At 39.7% G+C, this 21,465-nt stretch overlaps 2 protein-coding genes across 2 annotated transcripts; both read left to right on the top strand.

Moving 5' to 3' along the window:
• The first annotated feature begins 837 nt into the window (after positions 1-837).
• On the top strand, positions 838-10,602 carry LOC114427803 (phospholipase B1, membrane-associated-like). The gene is made up of 43 exons (XM_028396018.1): positions 838-895; positions 1,378-1,412; positions 1,506-1,569; positions 1,724-1,787; positions 1,889-1,923; positions 2,398-2,458; positions 2,542-2,590; positions 2,664-2,729; positions 2,805-2,870; positions 2,951-3,006; positions 3,101-3,170; positions 3,273-3,380; positions 3,519-3,575; positions 3,868-3,936; positions 4,020-4,106; positions 4,191-4,251; positions 4,328-4,386; positions 4,900-4,973; positions 5,065-5,108; positions 5,231-5,339; positions 5,430-5,481; positions 5,577-5,657; positions 5,768-5,833; positions 5,942-6,042; positions 6,118-6,199; positions 6,336-6,440; positions 6,549-6,644; positions 6,733-6,804; positions 6,892-6,969; positions 7,063-7,123; positions 7,189-7,247; positions 7,388-7,455; positions 7,528-7,571; positions 7,683-7,782; positions 7,864-7,915; positions 8,015-8,095; positions 8,888-8,953; positions 9,046-9,140; positions 9,340-9,421; positions 9,498-9,602; positions 9,738-9,833; positions 9,914-9,988; positions 10,097-10,602. The coding sequence occupies exons 1-43, from the start codon at positions 838-840 to the stop codon at positions 10,412-10,414; spliced, it is 3,327 nt and encodes a 1,108-aa protein (XP_028251819.1). The 3' UTR covers positions 10,415-10,602.
• Positions 10,603-11,270: 668 nt separating this feature from the next.
• LOC114427530 (serine/threonine-protein phosphatase PP1-beta catalytic subunit-like) lies at positions 11,271-21,380 on the top strand. Its single transcript, XM_028395641.1, has 8 exons — positions 11,271-11,362; positions 14,832-14,963; positions 19,072-19,302; positions 19,401-19,505; positions 19,587-19,658; positions 19,755-19,906; positions 20,628-20,762; positions 20,843-21,380. Exons 1-8 carry the CDS (start codon positions 11,311-11,313, stop codon positions 20,945-20,947), a joined length of 984 nt encoding a protein of 327 aa, XP_028251442.1. The 5' UTR covers positions 11,271-11,310; the 3' UTR covers positions 20,948-21,380.
• Positions 21,381-21,465: the final 85 nt, after the last annotated feature.

The raw sequence follows: 21,465 nt of genomic DNA, 5'->3' as shown, positions 1-21,465 counted from the left end.
TATTTAACAATCTAATCAGTATCTTAAATCATCTCCAATACTGAACATGTCCAGTTTTTCTTAATTGCTAGTTGTTAACATAAAATTATACAACCTCACTAAAATAAGACAGTACATACAGAGATTTATCCTCATGCAGTGACTCTACACTCTACTCATGGAGGACATAATATTAAAAATAATTGAATGTCATACAGCACACAATTTTCATTACCTTGTCAATGTTATTAATGTGTTTTTAACGTGTCCCCCTGGACGCTTCTGTAAACTGATTAAGCAGCCGATACTTTATGGTTGTTTGCTTTTTTTTTTTTTTTACAGTCAAATGAGTTTTATTATGAACACAAAATGTATTCATTTCCCTGGAAGAATCACTCTGGTTACTATCTCTGTGTCCACAAAGTACCTTGAGATGGTTGAGAAATAACTGAGAAAATGTATGCTTAACTATGAGATGAAAAAACATTTAGATAATATAGTAAGTGTCATGGTGATGGCTCGCTGACCTTCATAAAGTCTCAGTTTTGACATGAGGCTACAACAACATGACAGTAATTCACTTGATTACTGTTCAGGTAAACTGATAAGAGGACAGGGGAAAAAAAAAAACAGTAATTATTATGTCTCTCTCTACATCAGAGGTTTTTCTCTTCCTTGTCCCCTTTCCCTGCTTAAAACTTTGCCCTCTTGGGACTCTTCTCCACTCCCTCGACAGGTGCAGTGTACTTTTACACTCAGTGAAAGCTTACAGTTATTCATTGAGGCTGAGGAGGGGGAAAAGAGGAGGGAAGCAGACAAACCCCTCTGTGTGGAAAGCGCTCGGTATCTCACTGCATCATGACGAGATCTGCATTCCTGATTCTGGCGGCCATTGTTGGATGCAATGCATTTACAGGTAAATACAGAACATTAGACACATTTACCGATCTGCAGTCACAGAATTTAAGAGCACAGTCATGGGATTAGACCATTGATTTGGTGACCGAACAGCCCGCCTGTTCAGGTGAGGATTTATTGCGTTAACTTGGATGCACCTAATTTATAGACTGTCTGTCCAAACTTAGATTTCGTAGGTTAGCCTTTCATCTTCACAGGACCTGCTACTTCACCCATGTTTAAACTTTCACCAGCACTATGATATCTGGCTTTTGCTGATATGCACAATACAGGGTATGTTTACAATATGTCTGTTTAGATATATATGTTAAAGGACTTTGGGCTGCAAATGCAAAAACTACACAGATGGTTTGTCATGCTATTACACAAAGTATTAAAAGTTCCTAAAAAGAAAAACAAGCATTTCTTTGTGTATTTATGTTTATAAATCCATGTGGAAAATAATTTTATTCTGAAATCGGTGCCTCCACTCACCCGTAGGTGCTGACATACAAGAAAATGGACGACCAAAGAAGGTACTGAACATGACTTCATTATAAATAAATGTATTATTAAACATACATATTTTTATTTTTATTATATCTCTATCTGTTTTTTATGTGGTACAGACTGAGCGTTACATGCCGATACTCTGCTCACCTTTACCTCCCCCCCTGTCTCCATCTTCTTCAGGTAATGCACTCTACTAGTATAATCAATAAGACTATTGATCTACTGCTTATTTTAAATCACCTTTTTGCTTAGCTATTATAACATAACATCATTTCATTCTCATTTTTTTATCTATTATGTTACCTATTATGTTATCTCTCTTCATCAGCATCAGTTCATGCTCTCACACCTGCTGATATCTCTGCTGTTTACACACTGGGAATGCCGCTTTCACACAGGTAGACAGCAAAAAAAAATCAACATCCTCCAATAAGCACTGAACGTGATGACAAATGCATTGTTTCATGATAAATGTACATTTTGTTTGCCCTCACCTCAGGGATGAAGCATACAAAGTTGTCCATAGACTATCCGGTAAGTCTAAACTGTCTCTTAATCTCACTATTTCCAAATGTTTAGAAATGTAGATGCTTTTCAAATATATGTAATTGATTTTGCTATAACCACAGTAATCTTGCACTTTCACTTGTTAACTTTAGGTAAATTTAACTTGAAACTGTTACTTTAGGCTGAGTGCCTCCTGTGAATATACATTTGACAGTTGTGAAGACCATGTTACAGGAAATAGCAGAAAGTGAGCACACTTTATAGAAAAGCTGTTAGAACAATACACACATGGTGTATGTGGTTTTGTTGGGTTTATCTGTAAGGATAAGATAGCAGGCCATAAACACCGGTTGTTGACCTTTATATAAGTGAGCGAAACTGGCAGCCAGAGTATGCTTTTATCCGATGTCTTTTCCATGACAGGAATTATCCCATAATGCACATAATCCACAGTTTAATGGTGCTATCGGGATATTTACGTCTTTACAACTGTGTCTATAGAGTTGCTGTCCATGTTTAATCCTGACGTCATCACTCAAGATCAAACATCGGTGCATTACAGGTAATATACACACTTATACATCACATATACACATAAAAATCACTTTAATGGAACCCTCATATGTTAGAGTATATGTGTTGCAGGAGCTTACTGGAAGAAGCCGAGGAGTTGACTCTCTCACTTTCACATCAGGTGCGATGAACCCTCTCACAAGTTTCTTTCATACATGTCAAACATTTTTACAGTATACTGTATGTTCCTGCAGGTGTCAGACTGGAAGCTTGTGCTGCTGTTTATTCCAGCAGATTACATTTGTCCCTGTTCATCACATGTAAGATTTACTACATCTACTAAAAAATAATAATAAGAAAAACAGTTGACGTACTAAAGTTTCTCTGTGCTTTAGGTCATGGGAGATGTTAAAGCTGTAGTGCACGAAGTGGAAGCAGCTCTGCAGATTCTACAGAAGGAGGTATGCTGCGGTGTTATAATTTATGTTGTCATTTTGACAAAAAAGTGGAAGATTAATAACATACTGGGTGTATGTTGTAGTTGCAGCAGACATTGGTTCATGTGGTTGTCTGGAGTGGAAACCATCAACAACACAAGTGAGTGTTTTATTTAACCGTATAGCAGACGAGACATTATTTTTTTTATTTTGCTGTGTGCAACTTTAAGTGCTATTCATTTCTTTTGTACCAGGTGTGAATGTATGACAGATGAAGTCATAAATCAAGGCCTGCACAAAGCAACACTTCTGAAATCACTGCAGGTAATGCTGCAAATGTTTTTTGTGTATGTGTTTCTTATTCTCCATATCTAAGCCACATTGTAATGTGTGTATTATTGTTGCCTTTTTGCCTTTTTTTTCCAGGACTCTCTCGGTGTCGTTTTGAATAATCCAAAGTGGCACAGCAGACATGCAGATTTCACTGTCGTGTTGCAGTCTGCTCCAGTTATCCTTGAAGCCAGCTCAGATTCTGTAAGTACACAAAAGCCATTCACAATTCAGAATACTGCTCCTACCAGCTGAAAGATATACTGTGCAGTCTGCCCTACTGTAACAATGCACATTGTTGGCTAATGTGTAACTTATATAGGCTACAACTTTTCTTTGAAGGATGACACATCATGGACTAATCTTAACCAGCTGGCTCTTCAGCTCTGGACAGACCTGGTGAGATCCTGTTCATCAAAGCCACAGATTAAAAGACAGCATGCTGAAATGTTTCAGTGTTATAAAATGAGCCAGGATAGACTTAAAGTAAGATGGAACAATGATTACAGTAAACGTTTGAAGAGAGATTACCGGTAGATAAGAGATGTAAAGATTAACCACATGAGATTATCTACAGGATGATTTTTTTTCCAACATTGTTCACTCTGCAGGTACATGTGAACAGAGGAATTGTGTAATCAGCACAGAATAGACCTTCCTGACCCTAAAATCTTAACTTTTCCTTTTCCAGCTCCAGCCGCCCGCAGGTCAGGCCGAGGCCATGGGCAGCGATGTCCTCACGATTCTTTGCCCTACACAGGTACGGTCCATATTTAAAGGTTGCTGCCACCTCCAGGTCATGGTGGAGACTTTCATCATAAAACCTTTCATTCCCCATCCCAGGAGAGACCTTTCCTGCGGACTGAGCTAAATTCCCCAACTGAAAAAGAGAAGGATGTTTATATCAAAGCCTCTGCACCTACAGAACCTGTATGAGTCTTTCTGTCACAGTTTCAAAGGTAAATTAGAGGTTAACAGAGTTTGTCATTCATTCTGTTAACTGTTTGTTTTTAGGTTATGGGTACTGAGATTCCTTGCACAGACCGTAGTCCGTCTCCTACCACGCCGACTTCAGGTAAAAAAAAAAACATATATTAAGTGCTAAGATTATTAGAGACAAGCTTAACCACATCCTTCTTTCTTCTGTGTAGTTCATGAGCTCAGACCGGGAGACATCAAGGTGGTGGCAGCAGTTGGCGACTCTCTGACTGTGAGCTCCATTCTAATAAAACTGTATTTTTCACAAGGGCGTCGATTTGCTTTTGACATTGGTGACTAAAATTGACTAAAATTCCAACAACTGTCTCGCATGTGTTTTGGCACTGCCAACCAACCTAGCACACGTGACAGCAAGGAAAAGGCCCAGCCACTCACATGGCCATATAAGTTACGGCAGGACCAGAGTCCTTGATATAACCCAATCAGAATCAGAATATCAAAGGTTTTGGGACAGGAGGATATTGGTAGGACGCCAGAATAGAATGGAATTTAACCCTTCCTGCACCCAATGATTGGTGGAGAGCATCTTTAGTAATCTCTGGACGTCACCTCTGTCCATGCTAAAACTACACCCTTGATTTATCAGTAAAAACTAAGTGTAGAACAGGAAGACATATAATTTGTACTGTTTTTGGATATAAACATCAAAAGTCATGAAACGCTGTTGGAAACTTGGAGTTTGTTTAATATTCCCTCTGTTTCTTCTGGACCTGGTTTTCTGCAGGCAGGCAATGGTGTGGGTGCAAAAACAAACAACCTTCTCTTGGTGATTAATGAGTACAGGGGACTGTCATGGAGGTATGTTTGATATAGTGTGGGAAGAAAATACTCCAAGAGTTTATTCTGTGCATACAAATCAACTTAAAGCTATTTCTGCATTCTTTTTCAGCATCGGTGGTGATGAAAACATAACCACAGTGACCACTCTGCCAAGTATGTTGATGCTAACATTTGAAATTCAACTGTTCTCTTTAAAATGTGTTTAGCACAAAAAAGAAGCAGTGCTAAAATGACCACATCTACTGTTAATGACAAATCCCTGTGATTGTTTGCAGATATCCTGCGGGAGTTTAACCCTTCTCTGGCTGGATTCTCAAAGGGAATCGGTAAAGAGGACAGTCCAGCAGCCTTTCTTAATCAGGCTGTGGCAGGAGCCAAGAGTGGGTCAGTCATATTTTTTATTTTTTTATTTTTTTTACACAACAAAACAAATAATTTATACAGATTTTACCATCGAAACCGTTTTTTTTCCAGGGATATGGTACGACAGGTGCGCATCCTAGTGGACAAAATGAAGAATGATTCGGTAAGATTGTAGAAACACATTGAGAAATGAACCCACATAACCTTGTGTCAGTTTTATGTTCACCAATTAAAACTTTTACTTCTTATCTCCTTCAGCGCATCGATTTCCACAATGACTGGAAAGTGATCACCATGTTTATTGGTGGCAATGACATCTGTGATTTCTGCACAGACACTGTGAGACACTGCACAGACACTCACTGAAGCCATCCATGGCTTTAATCTATGCGTTAATGATTTAAATAACACTTTATATACACGGTTCATGTATGTGTTTTTCTCCACAGATTATTTTATCACCTAGAAATGTGGTCAATCGTATCCGTCAAGCTCTGGATATACTCCATAATGAAGTATGTTTTCATCCTCATCAACACAAGCTTGTACAACATTATAAATTAGCCATTATAAAGTCATAATCCAGACTACGATAACCCTACAAGCTGTTGTGTATCTTCTAGGTGCCTCGTGCCATTGTCAATCTGGTAGAGCTGTTAAACATTGTACCATTACGTGATCTGCACAATGATAACACTCTGAGCTGTCCCTCTTGGTTTGTAAGGTCAGTGAATTGGAGTTGAGTTGATCAGACATGTTTAAAGTGAAGAATTTAACAGTTTTGGGATTTATGTTTTAGATTAATTTGCCCCTGCATCCTGAAGCCCAGAGAGGGATCGTCTGAGCTTCAGAAGGTCAACGAATTTAACAGAGCTTATCAGGTAAGACATGCTGTGGAAACTTCTGAGAGTTTTTACAGTTTTGAAAGATTTGCTTCATGCTTAAGTTTTGAAAGCAAATTAAAGTAAGTTTCTTTTTGGTCTCTGGTATGTTATGGCTCCATCTTCTTATTTCCAGCATGCTATGAGAGAGCTAATTGACTCTGGGATGTATGACACACACAACAACTTCACTGTGGTGCTGCAGCCTTTCTTCAGAGAGGTTTTCCTTCCCAAATTAGAGGTGAGATACAAGTTGAAACATTGGTGCCTACAGTTATTTACATACATGGTACATTTCTGTCTAGAGACGGGCTCTGACTTTTGGATTATATATGTTCTGCTTTAACAGGACGGCCGGCCCGATCGCTCCTACTTCACACCTGACTGCTTCCATCTCAGCCAGAAGGCTCACACTCTCATGGCTCGTGCTCTTTGGAACAACATGGTGGGATTTGCATTATCAGAAGTCGCTTGTATTTTTGGCTCATGCGATTGTATTTCTTCAAATTAAATTACTGACATTCACATTTTAGTTAGAGCCAGTGGGCAACAAGACATTTACACAAGACTTCACGGCTGGCATTGAATTGAAGTGTCCCACTGAGGTCAGAATTGAACAGGAACTATAGATTTTTCATATTGTTGTTGTTTTTATCACCTTTGTGTATTAATGATTTTTTTTACTTTTCTAGACAAATCCATTCTTCAGGACTGCCCTCAATAGCAATTACACCTTTCCAGGCTCTCCACCCACTCCTCCTCCAGTTACAGTAGGTCACACCTTTACTACCATAACAACAAATGCAGGTACTTATTATTAATGCAAGATAATGCATAAACTGTATTTTGCTGTCATCATGTAGAACTGGGGCAGTGACTTCACCTGTGCTAATACAGCTCCATCCGACACTGTGCCCACTTCAGGTAAGCACCCATGCCGTGAAATTAAAGGGTTAAAATAAAATATGCTCATGTTGGCCTTTTGTTAGCTCACAGGGTACGACCTGCTGACATTAAAGTGGTGGCTGCTCTAGGTGACTCTATAACAGTAAGGATCTGCCTTAAATGGTTAGGATCATTATTTTTGAAATATACTTCTTTTCCGATGTGTTTATAAGTTAAGTTCATGTGTGAGCTGAGTGAGAAATATCATCTTCATGAACTAAAACCAGCTTCTCCTGCATTTAGACTGGCTTTGGTGCTAAAGCAAAGAATCTGCTTCAACTGAGAACTGAATATAGAGGGGTGTCATGGAGGTGAGAGACTGTACTCATGTGCCTTTATATTTCCCTTCATCTATTCAATAATTTGTCTTTTTTCTAAACAAGCATCGGAGGTGATAAAACTCTCGACACTGTCACAACATTGCCCAGTAAGTCAACAAACCTCATCCATTGAAGAGTAATTCACACTATCACCATTAGATGGCAGAGTTGGTCTGAAATTAAGGTTTGTCTTGTACTTACTTTTTGTATAATGTCAGATATCCTGAGGAATTTTAATGCTGGGATAAAAGGAGCATCAAAGGGGCAGGGAACAAAGCGCAGTGGCTTCAACATGGCTGTATCAGGGGCTAAAGTAGCGTGAGTTCAGGCATTTATCTGTTATCAGCCTTTAATAGGTTATGAGCATTCTGTGCACTAATGAAAACTAATTATGTACAGAGGAATTCCAGGGCAAGTCCGACGCCTGATTGATACCATGAAAAATGACTCTGTGAGTACTAACTGACCAGAAATTATATTTTATACTAACATAAAAGAAAACTAATTATTGCTGTCTGTCTGTCTTCTTGATTTGTTTTAACATAAATAGACAGTCGATTTTCAGAATGACTGGAAGCTTGTGACCCTCTTCATCGGAGGCAATGACCTGTGTCAGTACTGCAACGATCGGGTGAGTAACTTTAAGAAGCCATCACAGGAAATGTGGGATGACCCAATGGATGGAGGACATTTTCAAAGCACTCCCCTCAAGAAAATCCCTGTGTAGTATAGAGTGCTTAAAAATCCCTTGGTGTTGTGTGATGCCCTGTGTGGAGCTGTCTCATGATATCACTCCCCAAATGGAACTAAGCACTGGAGCAGAATAATCAAGCTTTGTGAGCAGCCCTCCCCTAATTGTTTTATTGTGTCAGAGTGAGATGAGAGCAGACGTGGTTTCTTTTCAATGAGCACATTCTGTCACCCCCCCCCCCCCCCCCCCCCCCTCTATTTCGGCCTCAGTCTGCATTAAAACAAGCACATGGGGGCACAGTGACAGGCCTTGTTCTCTAAGAGGCATAAACAACACAGAAGTCGACCCAGACTCTCTTCATCCTGTCTCGCTGCCTCCTTTTCTCTCCCATTCTCATTTTGCCTCCCTTTTTCCTCCTCTGTCCATAACTCTCCTCATGCTACACTGACAGGGTAGTCTCTCTTTTAATGTTTGTGCTTTGAAGCAGAATATCAAAGTGCAGCATCAATTTAAGATGAGCTCTGAGACTGTGGTAATGACAGCTTAGCGTTTGTTGTTGCTGGTGTGCTCCTACATGTTGAATTGCTTTTTTTTCTTTCACTGATATGTTGGCCAGTTTCCCTGCAATGGGCCTTAATTATGCTGTTATTTTCTAAACACAGCTGATGAAAGAAGGCGTGAGTGTGCTTCAGTGTGTTCATCATGAATTAATAAACATTTTGTACATTGCAGGCCTCTTTGTCACCACAGAAATTCAGCCATCATATGATGGCAAGTTTGGATATCCTGTACCAAGAGGTAAACAACACTGACAGTTGATTAGGCAGTAGCATCATAAGAGAGCTGATTGATGAGCCAGAAGCTTGTGCTGTTTTTCTTTCTGACTGCAGGTTCCTAAAACGATTGTCAACGTTTTGGACATCCTGGAAATTGAAGGCCTTCGCCGGATCAAAAGGGACAGTCTCGGGTGCAGTGTGTTACAACAGTGCGTTCATCGAACCACTCATAACTGAATCAATTCTCCATGAACCAAAACCCCTGAGTCAAGGGCAGATTGCTCATTTGAGTCAAAAGCACTTCTCCTAAAATTGATTGAAAACACAGTCAATCCAGCAAGCACTGAACGCTTATAAAAGCATTTTGCGGCGTAAATTCAGCAGTTTGATTCTTCCCTTTATCCACAGGTTTGTCTGCCCCTGCTTCTTGTTACCAAGTGAGGATTCACCAGAGCTAGCTGAAATGAAACGGATCAATAGGGAGCTACAGGTGATTAAACGAAAAACTGAGAGACCACAATGTGTTTTTTCAACACTGTAGCTGCAATAACATTTATTTCTGTCAGATTGAGACTGAAAAGCTGGTGTACGGTGGGCGTTATGATGGCAGAGAGGACTTTGCTGTGGTGGTCCAGCCATTTTTTAAAAATTCCGTCCTTCCTTTGAATGCTGTAAGCTCTCCGTGCACCCCATTCACCTTTCACAGCACTCCACAAATACAAATATTCAACTTTAGGAGGGCAGCAGGTTGTCTCCTCAGAGCGCATTATACTCAATAACAGTGATGTTTATTCGTTCTCCTGCAGGATGGCAGACCTGACACCACCTACTTCTCTGAGGACTGTTTCCACTTCAGTGAACGGGGACATGCTGACATGGCTGCAGCTCTGTGGAATAACATGGTGAGTCCGTAAAGGGCTAACTGCATTTGTCAGAAGGGTTTTGTATGAAGTACTATGATATATTTGTGTTTTATCTTCAGCTGGAGCCTGTGGGTAAAAAACAGACCTACAATAACTTCACAAATGCCAGAAATAACATTAATTGCCCCACTGAGGTAAGAAGGTTGCCACATTTCTCTCATGTAACCGATGACCTAGTTGTGTATTGTTCAGTTTGTGCAAGTGGATGCTTAGTTTAAGGCCTTCCTGTTTGTGTGTTCCAGGAGCATCCTTACGTCTTCACAAAGGTGAACAGCTTGCCCATTTCAACTACAACATCAGCACCTAAAACTGACAACACAGACCGGCCTCTCACGTCCACCACCGCCTCAGTGCCCACCACACACAGCACAGCTCTGCCTCTCACGTCGAAAGGCTCGGACAGTGTGCCAACATGGCTCGCTGCGGTGCTGGCTGTTTTTGGCCTCCTGATAGGCTGCACTGCCACCTGGCTCTTCCTGTCCTGCAGAGCCAAAAGACACAAGAGGATGATGACAACTGCTGTGGAAATGAAGACCTCTGCTTTTAAAAGTGCCATTTGATAATTATAGCACATTAACTGGAAAAAAAGGACATTGTTAGTGGTGATAATTAAGCAGTTTCCCCCCTCATAAGCCACAATAAGATACCATCTGCACTACAGTTAACATCAAAAACAATAGTTAAATATGATTGAGGATTTTAGTATTAATTTTTTAAGTTTTGAATGTTTCCCCTCATATTTGATATCAGTAAGGTGTATTTAAATGTTATAGTGGGTCTAACCAATAAAATACCTGTCCAGAGCCCAGACTATAATGTTTGGGATCATTTATTTTTATGTTTTGTCTGATGTGCTTTTAATTCTGACAAATCTGTCTGGAATAAGTCATTTTTAACAAAGTAAATGTAATTCTTTAATACTTGTGATTACTCTTAATCCAAAACTGATGTAATGTAGCTGGTTTGTACAGAAGGACTCTATATACTAGTGGAACAGATGCCTGCATTTATTAGGTTTATCATTATCACCAGTAATACAGCCCAGTCATAAACATAAGCAGAGATAGTTTATGGTCTTATACTGATTAAAGCAGCTTCTGTTGAGCTGCATTTTCTGCCAATGTATTCTTTGTCTCCACAACATTCCTGTACAGTTGTACAATTACATTTGTACAATTTAAAAAAACTAATGGTTACTCATAAAGGAGAAAACAATGTTGCATGTAGCATTCACAATTCTTCATAATAAATTACATTAAAACATAATTAAACTTAATTTTAAAAACGTGTAAAGGTTTATAGCACTGGAATTGATATATAAACATAAATTGGGTTAAACTGACCAGTGGTTTATTCTTCACTTTCTACCTGATTGTCTTCATGATTCACAACAGCGCCTCCTGGTGTCCGCGCAGGGAAACTGAACCGGCCAGCACTGTTCAACATCAGAGTGAAGATGGCGGAGGGTGAATTGAACGTGGACAGCCTTATTTCTCGGCTTCTGGAAGGTGATCGATTTTAATGCAATCTATGAAATGAAATACAAGCAGAGGTTAGGCTTCATTCACCCGGGGGGTATTTGGTATTCTGTAACAACCCGGGTAGCTTCAGGAAACGCAGGAAAAGTGTTAGCTACCTCGCATGCTAATGTCAGTCAATTGTAACGGTGTATGCCCGGCTGGCTAGCTCGGGCTAGCGGTACCGTTAGCTGCCTGGCCGTGTTTATAAACAGTGTAAGCAGTGAACGCCTACAGGTCTCAGTTTACGTAAGAAAATCTACATTTCTTCTGGCAGTCAATACATTATATCGTTGTTTTAGCGTGTTATTAAACTTCTGTGTGATGTGCTTGCGACGGTTTAGCTCATTTATTTGCCCAAATTGTGTATGGCTGGTGTTGAAAGGAGGGGCAGGGACGTTTTAACTGATCTAAAATCATTTGTAAGGGCAATAAATACTGCAAGTTAATATAGTTCCACCTAAAATACAAGTATACTGATCGACAGAAGGGCCATTGGTTTAATTCTGATACATATATATATATATATATATATATATATATATATATGCTACTGACAGTTCTCGTTGTTTTCGGTTGGTGACCTGGTTAATGTCAGTTTATCTTTTGATAGGTAAGTTAGCTAAAAAAAATAAATAATATAATATAATAGGTAAACTTTTCATCTATTACTGGATATCTTTATCAGTAGATCTTAGACACGTTTGATGGCTAAATAGTTTGATTTTGGCTCATTTTAACTTTTAATGTGGTTTGTAGGTGTCAGTTAGTGGGCAGCTTGATGTGATTCATACTTATTCTCTGCAAATGTCTATACTGGCACTAGAGAATAATAAAAGACTATTGGAGGACATTGAAAGGATAGATAGTCAAAGAATGATGTGTTTCTCTTACCCATACATTAAACCGATCACAGAAATACCTTTGTTATATTGATTTTTTTGTGAGGATCAAATTTCAAACTACACAGAGAGACCTGTGCAAAAAAAAATCCTTTTGTGTTGGCTGTCCACCTGCTTGAGAGATAGACGGGAGAGTTTTCTTTTTCCCCTGTGATATATCCATGGAGTCAGACCAGACCACTACAGCAAAGCTGTCCTTGGCATACTTTCCACCAGTATCTGTGACTCTGATGAGGGAACATGTTGGATTTGGTTATTTTTAATTATTCCTGGAACACGCTATCACACTGCAGATATTATGATATTTATCTAGAAATATTAGAAAACAAATTAAAGTAACCAGACAAAGTTTTCTTATCTCTATTATGAACCAAAATCGCATTGCAGTGGTGTAAACAGTCGCAGTCCTCAGTCAGCTTGTAGGTGGTATTTGACAGCAAGGAGCTGAGACTTCGGGTTAGCCAGTTTTTTCTGCTGGAAATATTGTTAATTCTGTGCTCATGTTGTTTGCCTTGTCACTCAGCTCAAACTGTGACTTGTTGTGTTGGTCATGTTTTCAGTACAAGTGGCACTCGGCAGTGGCATCTTCAATGAGTGGTCAATGAGTTTGGATGTTGGAGGTGTAAACTTTGTGTTTGTTTTGAAGCATTTGATTTTATGATATTATAAGCAGTGATTTAAAGTAGAGAAAATGTAGCCATGCTGTTTTCATTTCATACTACATTACACACTGCTTCCCTGACTGTTAGTGAAATACCACCAAACAAATGTATTTTACAGTTGATTTTCATGTTGACTGTGATATTTTATACTAGACATTGTCTGGGTTATTTGTAAATTTGTCTAATAACTAACATTTAGTCTGAATGATTCCAATTATTGGATTAATTAAGCGGTCTGTCAAATCTACTAGGTTCTTCTTCAAAATGACACATGGTTTGTACCTCAGATTGTTTCCTTGTTTATTTCCTTGGATTTTCACCCTCAGTTTTGTTTCTAAACGAAAACAATTTGCAAGACTTTGAGCCTTTATTCTAAATTCCAATAGCACACAATGCTTACTCTGTGTTTTTGCTGTGTGGGAAAATCAGGCTTGAGGAAAAGTCGAGTGTCAGCGAGACTATTCCAATTAAAACTTACAAGACATGCTGCCACTTTGTGCACGTGTATAGATAATCACACACACACACAAACAGTGATCTGGTTTATGATGGCTGCAAATCCTTGCCATTGCTTCATTTTAGCCTTTGCCCTTCAATGTTCTTAAGAACATAATCTCTTTGAAAAGTGCAAGCCTGCAGAGCACAAGTGTGAACAGTGAAAGGTTCAGTGTTAAAGCTGAGCAGGCTAAGCATCTGAGCTTAACTTACTCTGCTCTGATGACGACTGGCCTTTCAGTAAAGAGCCTTACTTCTGCAGTTTCATGCTTCACAACGTGTTCAGCACATGGGCATGAAGCAATGCTGAATACAGTAGATGGAGGATAAGGAAATTTGATGGTGTGAATGAACTTAATTAATGTTGGTGGGGCCCATGAATAGTCTTTTTTGGCACTCCATTTGACCATCTGTGATGATCCATATTCCTCTGGATCATTTACCTCTGTCAGATTTGGCTGAATTACAAAATGAGAACTCTCTCTGTCTCGCAGTGAGAGAGTTTGAGGACACTGAACAAGGATTGTTGTGATTTATACTCTTGGAAATGACCTGGATGAATAAGGGCATCCACAGATACATGTGAATGCATGTACATGTTGCAGTAAGCATAAGAATTCCTCTTCATTTTTAACAGCTCCCAGTTTGGCCATTGTAAAAGGTGCCATCATTTTTAAGGAAATAAAAGGGTAAATAAAAAGGGTTTCAAGAAACGTCCTCTCTCACGAACATGCACTCATTTCACTAGGCTCAGCAACCATTTATTGGACTCTTAGTGGGCGTATAGCTTTAAGGGCAGTACCAAAATGGTTAGTTATTACATAATTCCTGAGTCGTGGATTTATTCACTTCTGCTTCCATCATGAACAGTTCGTTTTCTAACCATTGCTTGGGTTTGTTTTTGTGGGGTCACAAAATTGTGTATGACTGCATGACTGATTTTCAATATGTAAAGTATTTGCAAAAATGAAGCAGTTCAAACATAAAATAAAACAGATATGTATCACGACAGGGAAGCAGTTTCTTAATCTTAGTTTTTACCGCCTGACTATTTTAGCTGCTGACTATAGCCAGTTCTCATAAGTCTTTTCATCATTATAAGATAAATCTGCACCCAGACCTGTGGCTGATTGCCAGAAAGTAGGCTTAACATTGCATCTACACCGCCAATAAACCCACACCACTGCTGAAGATGCAAGCTGCTCTCAAAGCAGTGGGTTTCTAAAGAATGGATACTACTTGCAGCCATAAGCTACAGAACCATTACGCCCACAGTTCATAAGCCTTTGTTTTTTTTCCCCCTTAGGTGAAAAATGATTCTATCATGCCGCCCTTCTGATAAATGTATGAACAAATGACAGTTTTTAATAGAGACTTCTGTATGTTTTTTTTTCTCTCCAGTGCGTGGATGTCGCCCTGGGAAGATAGTCCAGATGACGGAGGCAGAGGTGCGGGGCCTCTGCATCAAATCCAGGGAGATCTTCCTCAGCCAGCCCATCCTGCTAGAGCTTGAGGCACCCCTGAAGATCTGTGGTTAGTATTTTAAATATCTCATTGTTGTTGCACTTTTTTCACTTGTTTATATTTCATTGTTTGCAATGCTCTCCTATCTTCTCTATTAACCTACTGCCCTGCATGACATACTCTACTGTGGCACCCCCAGTTAATGCTGAAACTGCTCTGCAAATAAGTCATTAGACATATGAAAAAATGACTATACATACACATCATGTACAAAAGGAATGAAAATGTTTTCATTTCATTCCCAGTAATTGAGTTTACAGCACAGTATTTTTTGGGCCCTTCACATATGTCAAAGAACAACATTTTGTTGGTTGGGTGCACCGATGGCACTCCCACTCTGCAGAGCACAGACCACAAAGCCTGGTCTGCACAGCCTAGAGCAGCAATCAATTTCTTTGATGCAGCTCAGAGTTTACTTATGTAACCAGAGCGGATAACACTGGTTCGGCCTCGGCCATATATTGAGTCACTTTTACTCTCTTGACTCAGCTGCGCTGTGTATGTTACCAAGAGGCATACCCACGTATTAATGCTGTCTCACATGCATGGTATAAACAGATTGACAGAGGCTCACATCTCATTTGCAAGCTCCTTCTCTCAACATTTGAAATAAATACCACTATCGCTATCTCTGGCTGGCTGCTGCATATCTCAGCGCACTCCCACATGCTTTATCTCTTCCCTCCAGTGTTGTGCTGCAACTGCAAACTCTGAGCTGTCTAATATATGTGGCAGTCCTTGAAAATACAGAGCACAATATACTGTATTTCCTCCCACACACATGTTGATGTTGTTATGTAGGTCTATCAGTCTCTAATGGCACCATTTGTATTTCTGGGTGACAAATACGATAATTAGAAGCAGCAATTTAATACATTTTTGATAATTAAAGAGTGTTGTAATTATGTGGACATTACCAAGATCAGGGCCACTTTTAAAGGCCCCACATGTTTCCCTCCTAACACTGAAATATGCATGAGATGAGGTGTGTTAAAATGTCGGTGTGTTAAAATTCCCAGTCTCTCATTCACTTTCTTTGTTTTGTTGCTGAACTGGTAACCTCAGCCTAATTAGTTGCCTTTATATCTGATGGTAGGCCTTGTGAGCACCAGCGCTGACAATAAAGACAGAATGGTGAATGTTTTTAATTATTTACTAAGGCCACAAGGATCATGTTCTGTGCTTAGTCCCTCACACATTAACCTTAATGCCACTGAAGCAGCCATCAGCTTTGCCACTGTTTACTTTTATGAGAAAAAAGCAGAATGACAAACGTTTTATCTTGTTTTGATAATGATGTTCTTTATGACACAGATCATAATAATCATCACATCATCCTTTTGAGTACATTTAAAGTGGCAATTTTGCTGCCAAAATAATCCAAGTCTATGATAATGTCTTTAAAAAAAACCCGCAATTACAATTTTCTGCAACATTACTAAATATTTACATGTTAAATAAGGATCTTATTGATTTAGAACTTAATATAGTTCATTTGGCAACCTGTTGAATTAGCAGAAGACTACAGGCATGGATGCATATGAGTACATTAGGACACAAGGAGAATACTCAGTAGGAACAGAGCAAATGATCATAACACATAAACAGTGTTCATGTGGTTAATTCCGTGTTGCTGTTAAACAGACTTTAAAACTCGTGAACCTTTCCTTTAATTACAAAGTCTGTTATTTTCTTGATTAAAGAGCCGGTGATATGTTGATTGCAAGTCTTTCAGAAAGATTTTAAATAGATTCTTTTCATGCATATACCATAGCTGTGAAGCCATGGAATTTCATGGGCAGACACAGTTCAACCAGACAAGAACAAAGTAGGGTTTTTCATGTTTGTAGACACTAGACAAGTGGTACTAGAGACAATTAAATCTTTGACAGGGCTCTGATTTGACTTGCTATATTGTAATTGTTGGCATTTCTAATTACTCATGTATGTGGTTTCTATTTTTAAGGTGTTGTATGGATTTCTTACACAATATTTACACTTATTGTTACCCCATACACAGCAAACATCAGTTTAGTTATCATTAGCAACCTTATTTTTGTTGTTTTCATTCAGCTGTTGCTCTGAGCGCTGTTATTCAGTGTTTGTTGTGCTGTATATTTATGTCGGTGCTCTTATACAAGTTGATTATTTAACATAAGGTCTTGCAGCAGTGTAGCGCAGTGTGCCGTAATGCCAAGCTAATAACACAAATATCCACTTATGTACCACACATGGGTGGCTCTCGATGGCCTGCTCTGCCCTTTCACTATTGTAGTGCTGTGTTCTAAGCTGTTTGTGTTGTGTTGTCTTGTTAGACAAATCCTGCCTTTTGTCACACTAACCGCAGTTTCAACATTGTTTTTCTTCTGTTGTTTTTTCCCCTTGTTTTGCTTTTATCTTTGCGCATTGTACTCTGCTTTCTATACCCTAAATCTCCATGCTGCTATTCTCATACTGTTTTGACACTGCAGCAACAGGCCAAGTAAATAATTCACTTGCTGTCATCCTGCAGTTCCTTCTAAGAGGCCAGACAGAGGCTGCCCCATGGAAAACAGCTCACAAATTAACATTCACAGCAATAACTTTGTCAGGCATCAACTCTTAGTGTGGAGTTAAGTGTGAAGCTAGGATTCTGGCTGCTACTGATAGTGTTTTTGCAAATAAATTCTAGAATGAAAATAAAAAAAAATGCTGGAAAAAAACCAGCAGGTAGCTGAATGAAGGAGTATCATTTATAATCTGATTTAGCTCAGCTGAGAGTAAACCCTGTTCAGAGGATAGTAAGCTGTAGTTCACTCACCTCCAATTCAAAGGTCCTCAGAGATTACAGCATTAACCAAAACCAGACTCCTAACATCAGACTTTTCCTTTAAACATACATAGCAACATAAATGAACAATGATGATTTGTTTCATGTTTGTACAGTCAAAAATAGTTTTCAGTATTTTTGTGTGATGTCCTCTGTGTTCATGTTGCCACTCAGTATTTGCTGCTTTTGACTGCCAATAAACCGTAATCATTCTCCTAACACATGGGATTGCCACCGTCACCTCGTCACTCCTTTTTGAGAAGGTAGAATTGAAAGCAATAGTTCTGACATTTTAAAAGCTCTCTTGATGTCAGAGTGTTTGCTTCTGGCCTGGATTATGATGTGAGAGTACAGCATTAATACTTTATGGTTTGTTTCATTGAAGTTTTGATATTGTATTATTAATGTCGAGGAGCCGTTACCAGTACTTGCATCAAAACTCTAGATGGCAACAAGGGGCTGCAATGAAATTGGTTGAAACACAACAGACACTGAGAGCTAGACTTTAGACATTCAGAAATGATTCTTTAAATCACTCATTTGCACGAGAAAGTCTGCATTTGCATGCACTCTGAGGACACAGACAAAAGTAAGTGTAGGGCTGTAGCCATGGTAGGTTTTGGTGCCAGTTGTGGTTTGGGTTTTTGGTGCATACATTCGTGATGGGCACCGTGAAATGGAAGAAAAATCATGCCAACTGGCTTAAAGTTGCAGCTTTACTTAGTCATTTTAATGTCAGAGCCAGACAGCTGCAAAGCTATTATTTCATTTTAATTTGTATTTGGTGCCATCTTGTAATGAACCATTGCCATAAAAAGCATGTGGCACATGAATCCTCTTTCTGTTTTCAGTCACGATGAAGCCTGTTATTATTGTCGTAGTCTTTCTGGTAAGGCTCCCTGCAGTCATCAGTGTCTGGAGCACTTAGCCCAAATTAGAGCAACTCTTAAGTCGGTGCAAGGGGATATAAAAAGGAAGCAGGTCTTGGCTAGGTGATCTCAGGTCTCATCTGCAGAGATGTGCCGAGACCAACTAAAACTCATCTCTGTCAAACTGATGTCAAAGAAAGAAAAGGTTGCCCTCGATCCCGGGAGATTTGCTTAACATTTAAAATGAGTTTGTGTGAGTGTGTGTGCGTCTGTGTCTGTGTCCTTTATTTTTATAATTAACCTGGATTGTGAGCATCATATCCCAATGGTAGCTCATTTTCCACATATTTGATCTGGTTGTAAAAGTTTGTTGGTTTTTGACTTTTTACTCCCAACATAATATAGTCATTTGACTGTCATATGTACAACTCCATTTTAGGTGACATCCATGGGCAGTACACAGATCTACTGAGGCTGTTTGAGTATGGGGGCTTCCCTCCAGAGGCAAACTACCTTTTCCTGGGTGATTATGTGGACAGAGGGAAACAGTCCCTGGAAACCATTTGCCTTCTTCTGGCCTACAAGATCAAATACCCAGAGAACTTTTTCCTGCTCAGGGGCAACCACGAGTGTGCTTCCATCAACCGCATCTACGGATTCTATGACGAGTGTAAGTGGAAATAAATTGCCCACATGCTGGCACAAACAGCCCTGAAGCACACACACACACCTGGAATTCTGAAAATGTGTGTTTATGCGTTTCACCAGGCAAGCGCAGGTTCAACATTAAGTTATGGAAGACCTTCACTGACTGCTTTAACTGCCTCCCCATTGCTGCTATTATTGATGAGAAGATCTTCTGCTGCCATGGAGGTGAGGGAGCTGATTTATTAATCGCATCTTTGTTTTTTGTTTTTGTGTCGTTGTGTACTGATGTGATTGTCTCCGTCACAGGGTTATCACCTGATTTGCAGTCTATGGAGCAGATCCGCAGGATCATGAGACCAACAGATGTTCCTGATACAGGTACTGTGCATGCTCTCGTGTCCCACCCTGTTTTTGTTCTCTTTTTAACTCTTTCCTGACTTATCTGTATTCCTCCTCCACCCGTGTGTCTCTTAGGCCTGCTGTGTGACCTGTTGTGGTCAGATCCAGATAAGGATGTACAAGGCTGGGGAGAGAATGACCGTGGGGTCTCCTTCACCTTCGGGGCAGATGTGGTCAGCAAGTTCCTAAACCGCCATGACCTGGACCTCATCTGCAGAGCTCACCAGGTAATTAGTAAAGGGATGAAGTTTGAGAGCATAAACATGCAGTGTAAATATCAGCAAGCACATAGCCAGCAAATAGATTTTTTTTGGTTCTCAAACATGGTTATCCCTTTAATCAATTACAGCTTACCTCCATTTTAATTATTGTTGCTGATGAGAAGACATAATCATCAGAGCTAAGCCACTATTAATAGCAACTGTTGCTCTCATTTCATCTTGTTTTCTTCACGCATCATACACACAGGCACTCTAATATTATTCATCTATTTTTTAGTATGAGTGTAATAGTGTTCATCAAAGAATGACTGGGCACTCGTGCAGTTGTGACATAGTCATCAGGTACATTAACCTGTTAAATGGCCAAGGCTGTGATTATCACTGCGTTTTCATCTCAGTGTGATTAAATTCAATAAACATGTCGATTCAGTGGAGGATGTGTATTTATTAGGAAGACTATTGTTTAATACACTGCTGGTTGCTGTGTAAATGAAGCCTAAGAAATTAATAAGATTACATTTAAGGGGGCCATGCATAAACGGCAAACATGAGTTATTGTTAAATTAGTTGCTGCTTCTCCAGCTCTTAACAGGGCGTTTCATATTGAGTCAGTAGGTGGTTTTGCATGCTCAACCTTAATCCAAACTTGGAGTCTGGAACTAACTGAAGCTCTGTTCTTGGTATTGATCGCTGTAGGAGTAAGAAGAATCTCATGTCTTTCTAACAGGTTGTGGAGGATGGATATGAGTTCTTTGCCAAACGCCAACTGGTCACACTGTTCTCTGCCCCAAACTACTGCGGGGAGTTTGATAACGCAGGTGGCATGATGAGTGTCGACGAATCCCTCATGTGCTCCTTCCAGGTAGCGTAAAACACCACACATCCACATATGTATCTACATTCACCTTTGTCACACATTCATCCTTTCTCTTTGTCTAAAAGATCCTAAAGCCCTCAGAGAAGAAGGCCAAGTACCAGTATGGTGGTGTGAATTCTGGTCGGCCTGTCACCCCACCCCGCACCACCCAAGCCCCCAAGAAGAGGTGAACGTACAGCCGTCCCTCTCCCCCTCCTTTTTACCTTGTCTGTCCTTGGTCTGCCATCACGGCAACCCCTGTAACTCCCCTGTATAGCGCAAATACAGGGCTTATCTAATTGCCCAAAATCTTTCTCTCCTCTTCTTCCCCCACTCACCCACCTCCCTCTCCAACTCCACTGACAGCTCTTTTCTTAATGTGTATGTGTACATAAATTTGCTGTGACCAATCTGTTTTATTTTTTTGCCTGTTTGTTGGTATTTTTGATATTATTAACAACTAATCTTTTCGGTGGTTTATCTTCCAATGCTATTTGAGGTTTTCTGAGGTTCAGTGTTGTGTAAGGAAAAGCAGCTTCTCTGCATAGAGGGGCAAACGTATGTGACCAAGTCAAAATATTTTTTTTTCAGTTAATCAAAAATAAAATGGGGATTACACCTTGATTTTGCCTTGACCTCTCGAAAACAAATCTGAGAGAATCCCTCCTGTGTATTACATTCAGGACCGCGGTTTCCGTGCAGTGTTCAT

Source organism: Parambassis ranga, chromosome 22 (assembly GCF_900634625.1).
Source record: "Parambassis ranga chromosome 22, fParRan2.1, whole genome shotgun sequence".
Taxonomy (NCBI): domain Eukaryota; kingdom Metazoa; phylum Chordata; class Actinopteri; family Ambassidae; genus Parambassis; species Parambassis ranga.
This window is presented reverse-complemented; position numbering and strand designations above follow the sequence as displayed.

Coding starts and splice junctions, on each gene's coding strand:
- LOC114427530 (XM_028395641.1), top strand. CDS start 11,311: ATGGCGGAGGGTGAATTGAACGTGGACAGCCTTATTTCTCGGCTTCTG. Junction 19,303..19,400: donor CTACGGATTCTATGACGAGT/GTAAGTGGAAAT, acceptor GCGTTTCACCAG/GCAAGCGCAGGTTCAACATT. Junction 19,659..19,754: donor AACAGATGTTCCTGATACAG/GTACTGTGCATG, acceptor TGTGTCTCTTAG/GCCTGCTGTGTGACCTGTTG.
- LOC114427803 (XM_028396018.1), top strand. CDS start 838: ATGACGAGATCTGCATTCCTGATTCTGGCGGCCATTGTTGGATGCAAT. Junction 6,200..6,335: donor AATTTAACAGAGCTTATCAG/GTAAGACATGCT, acceptor TCTTATTTCCAG/CATGCTATGAGAGAGCTAAT. Junction 7,124..7,188: donor CGACACTGTGCCCACTTCAG/GTAAGCACCCAT, acceptor GCCTTTTGTTAG/CTCACAGGGTACGACCTGCT.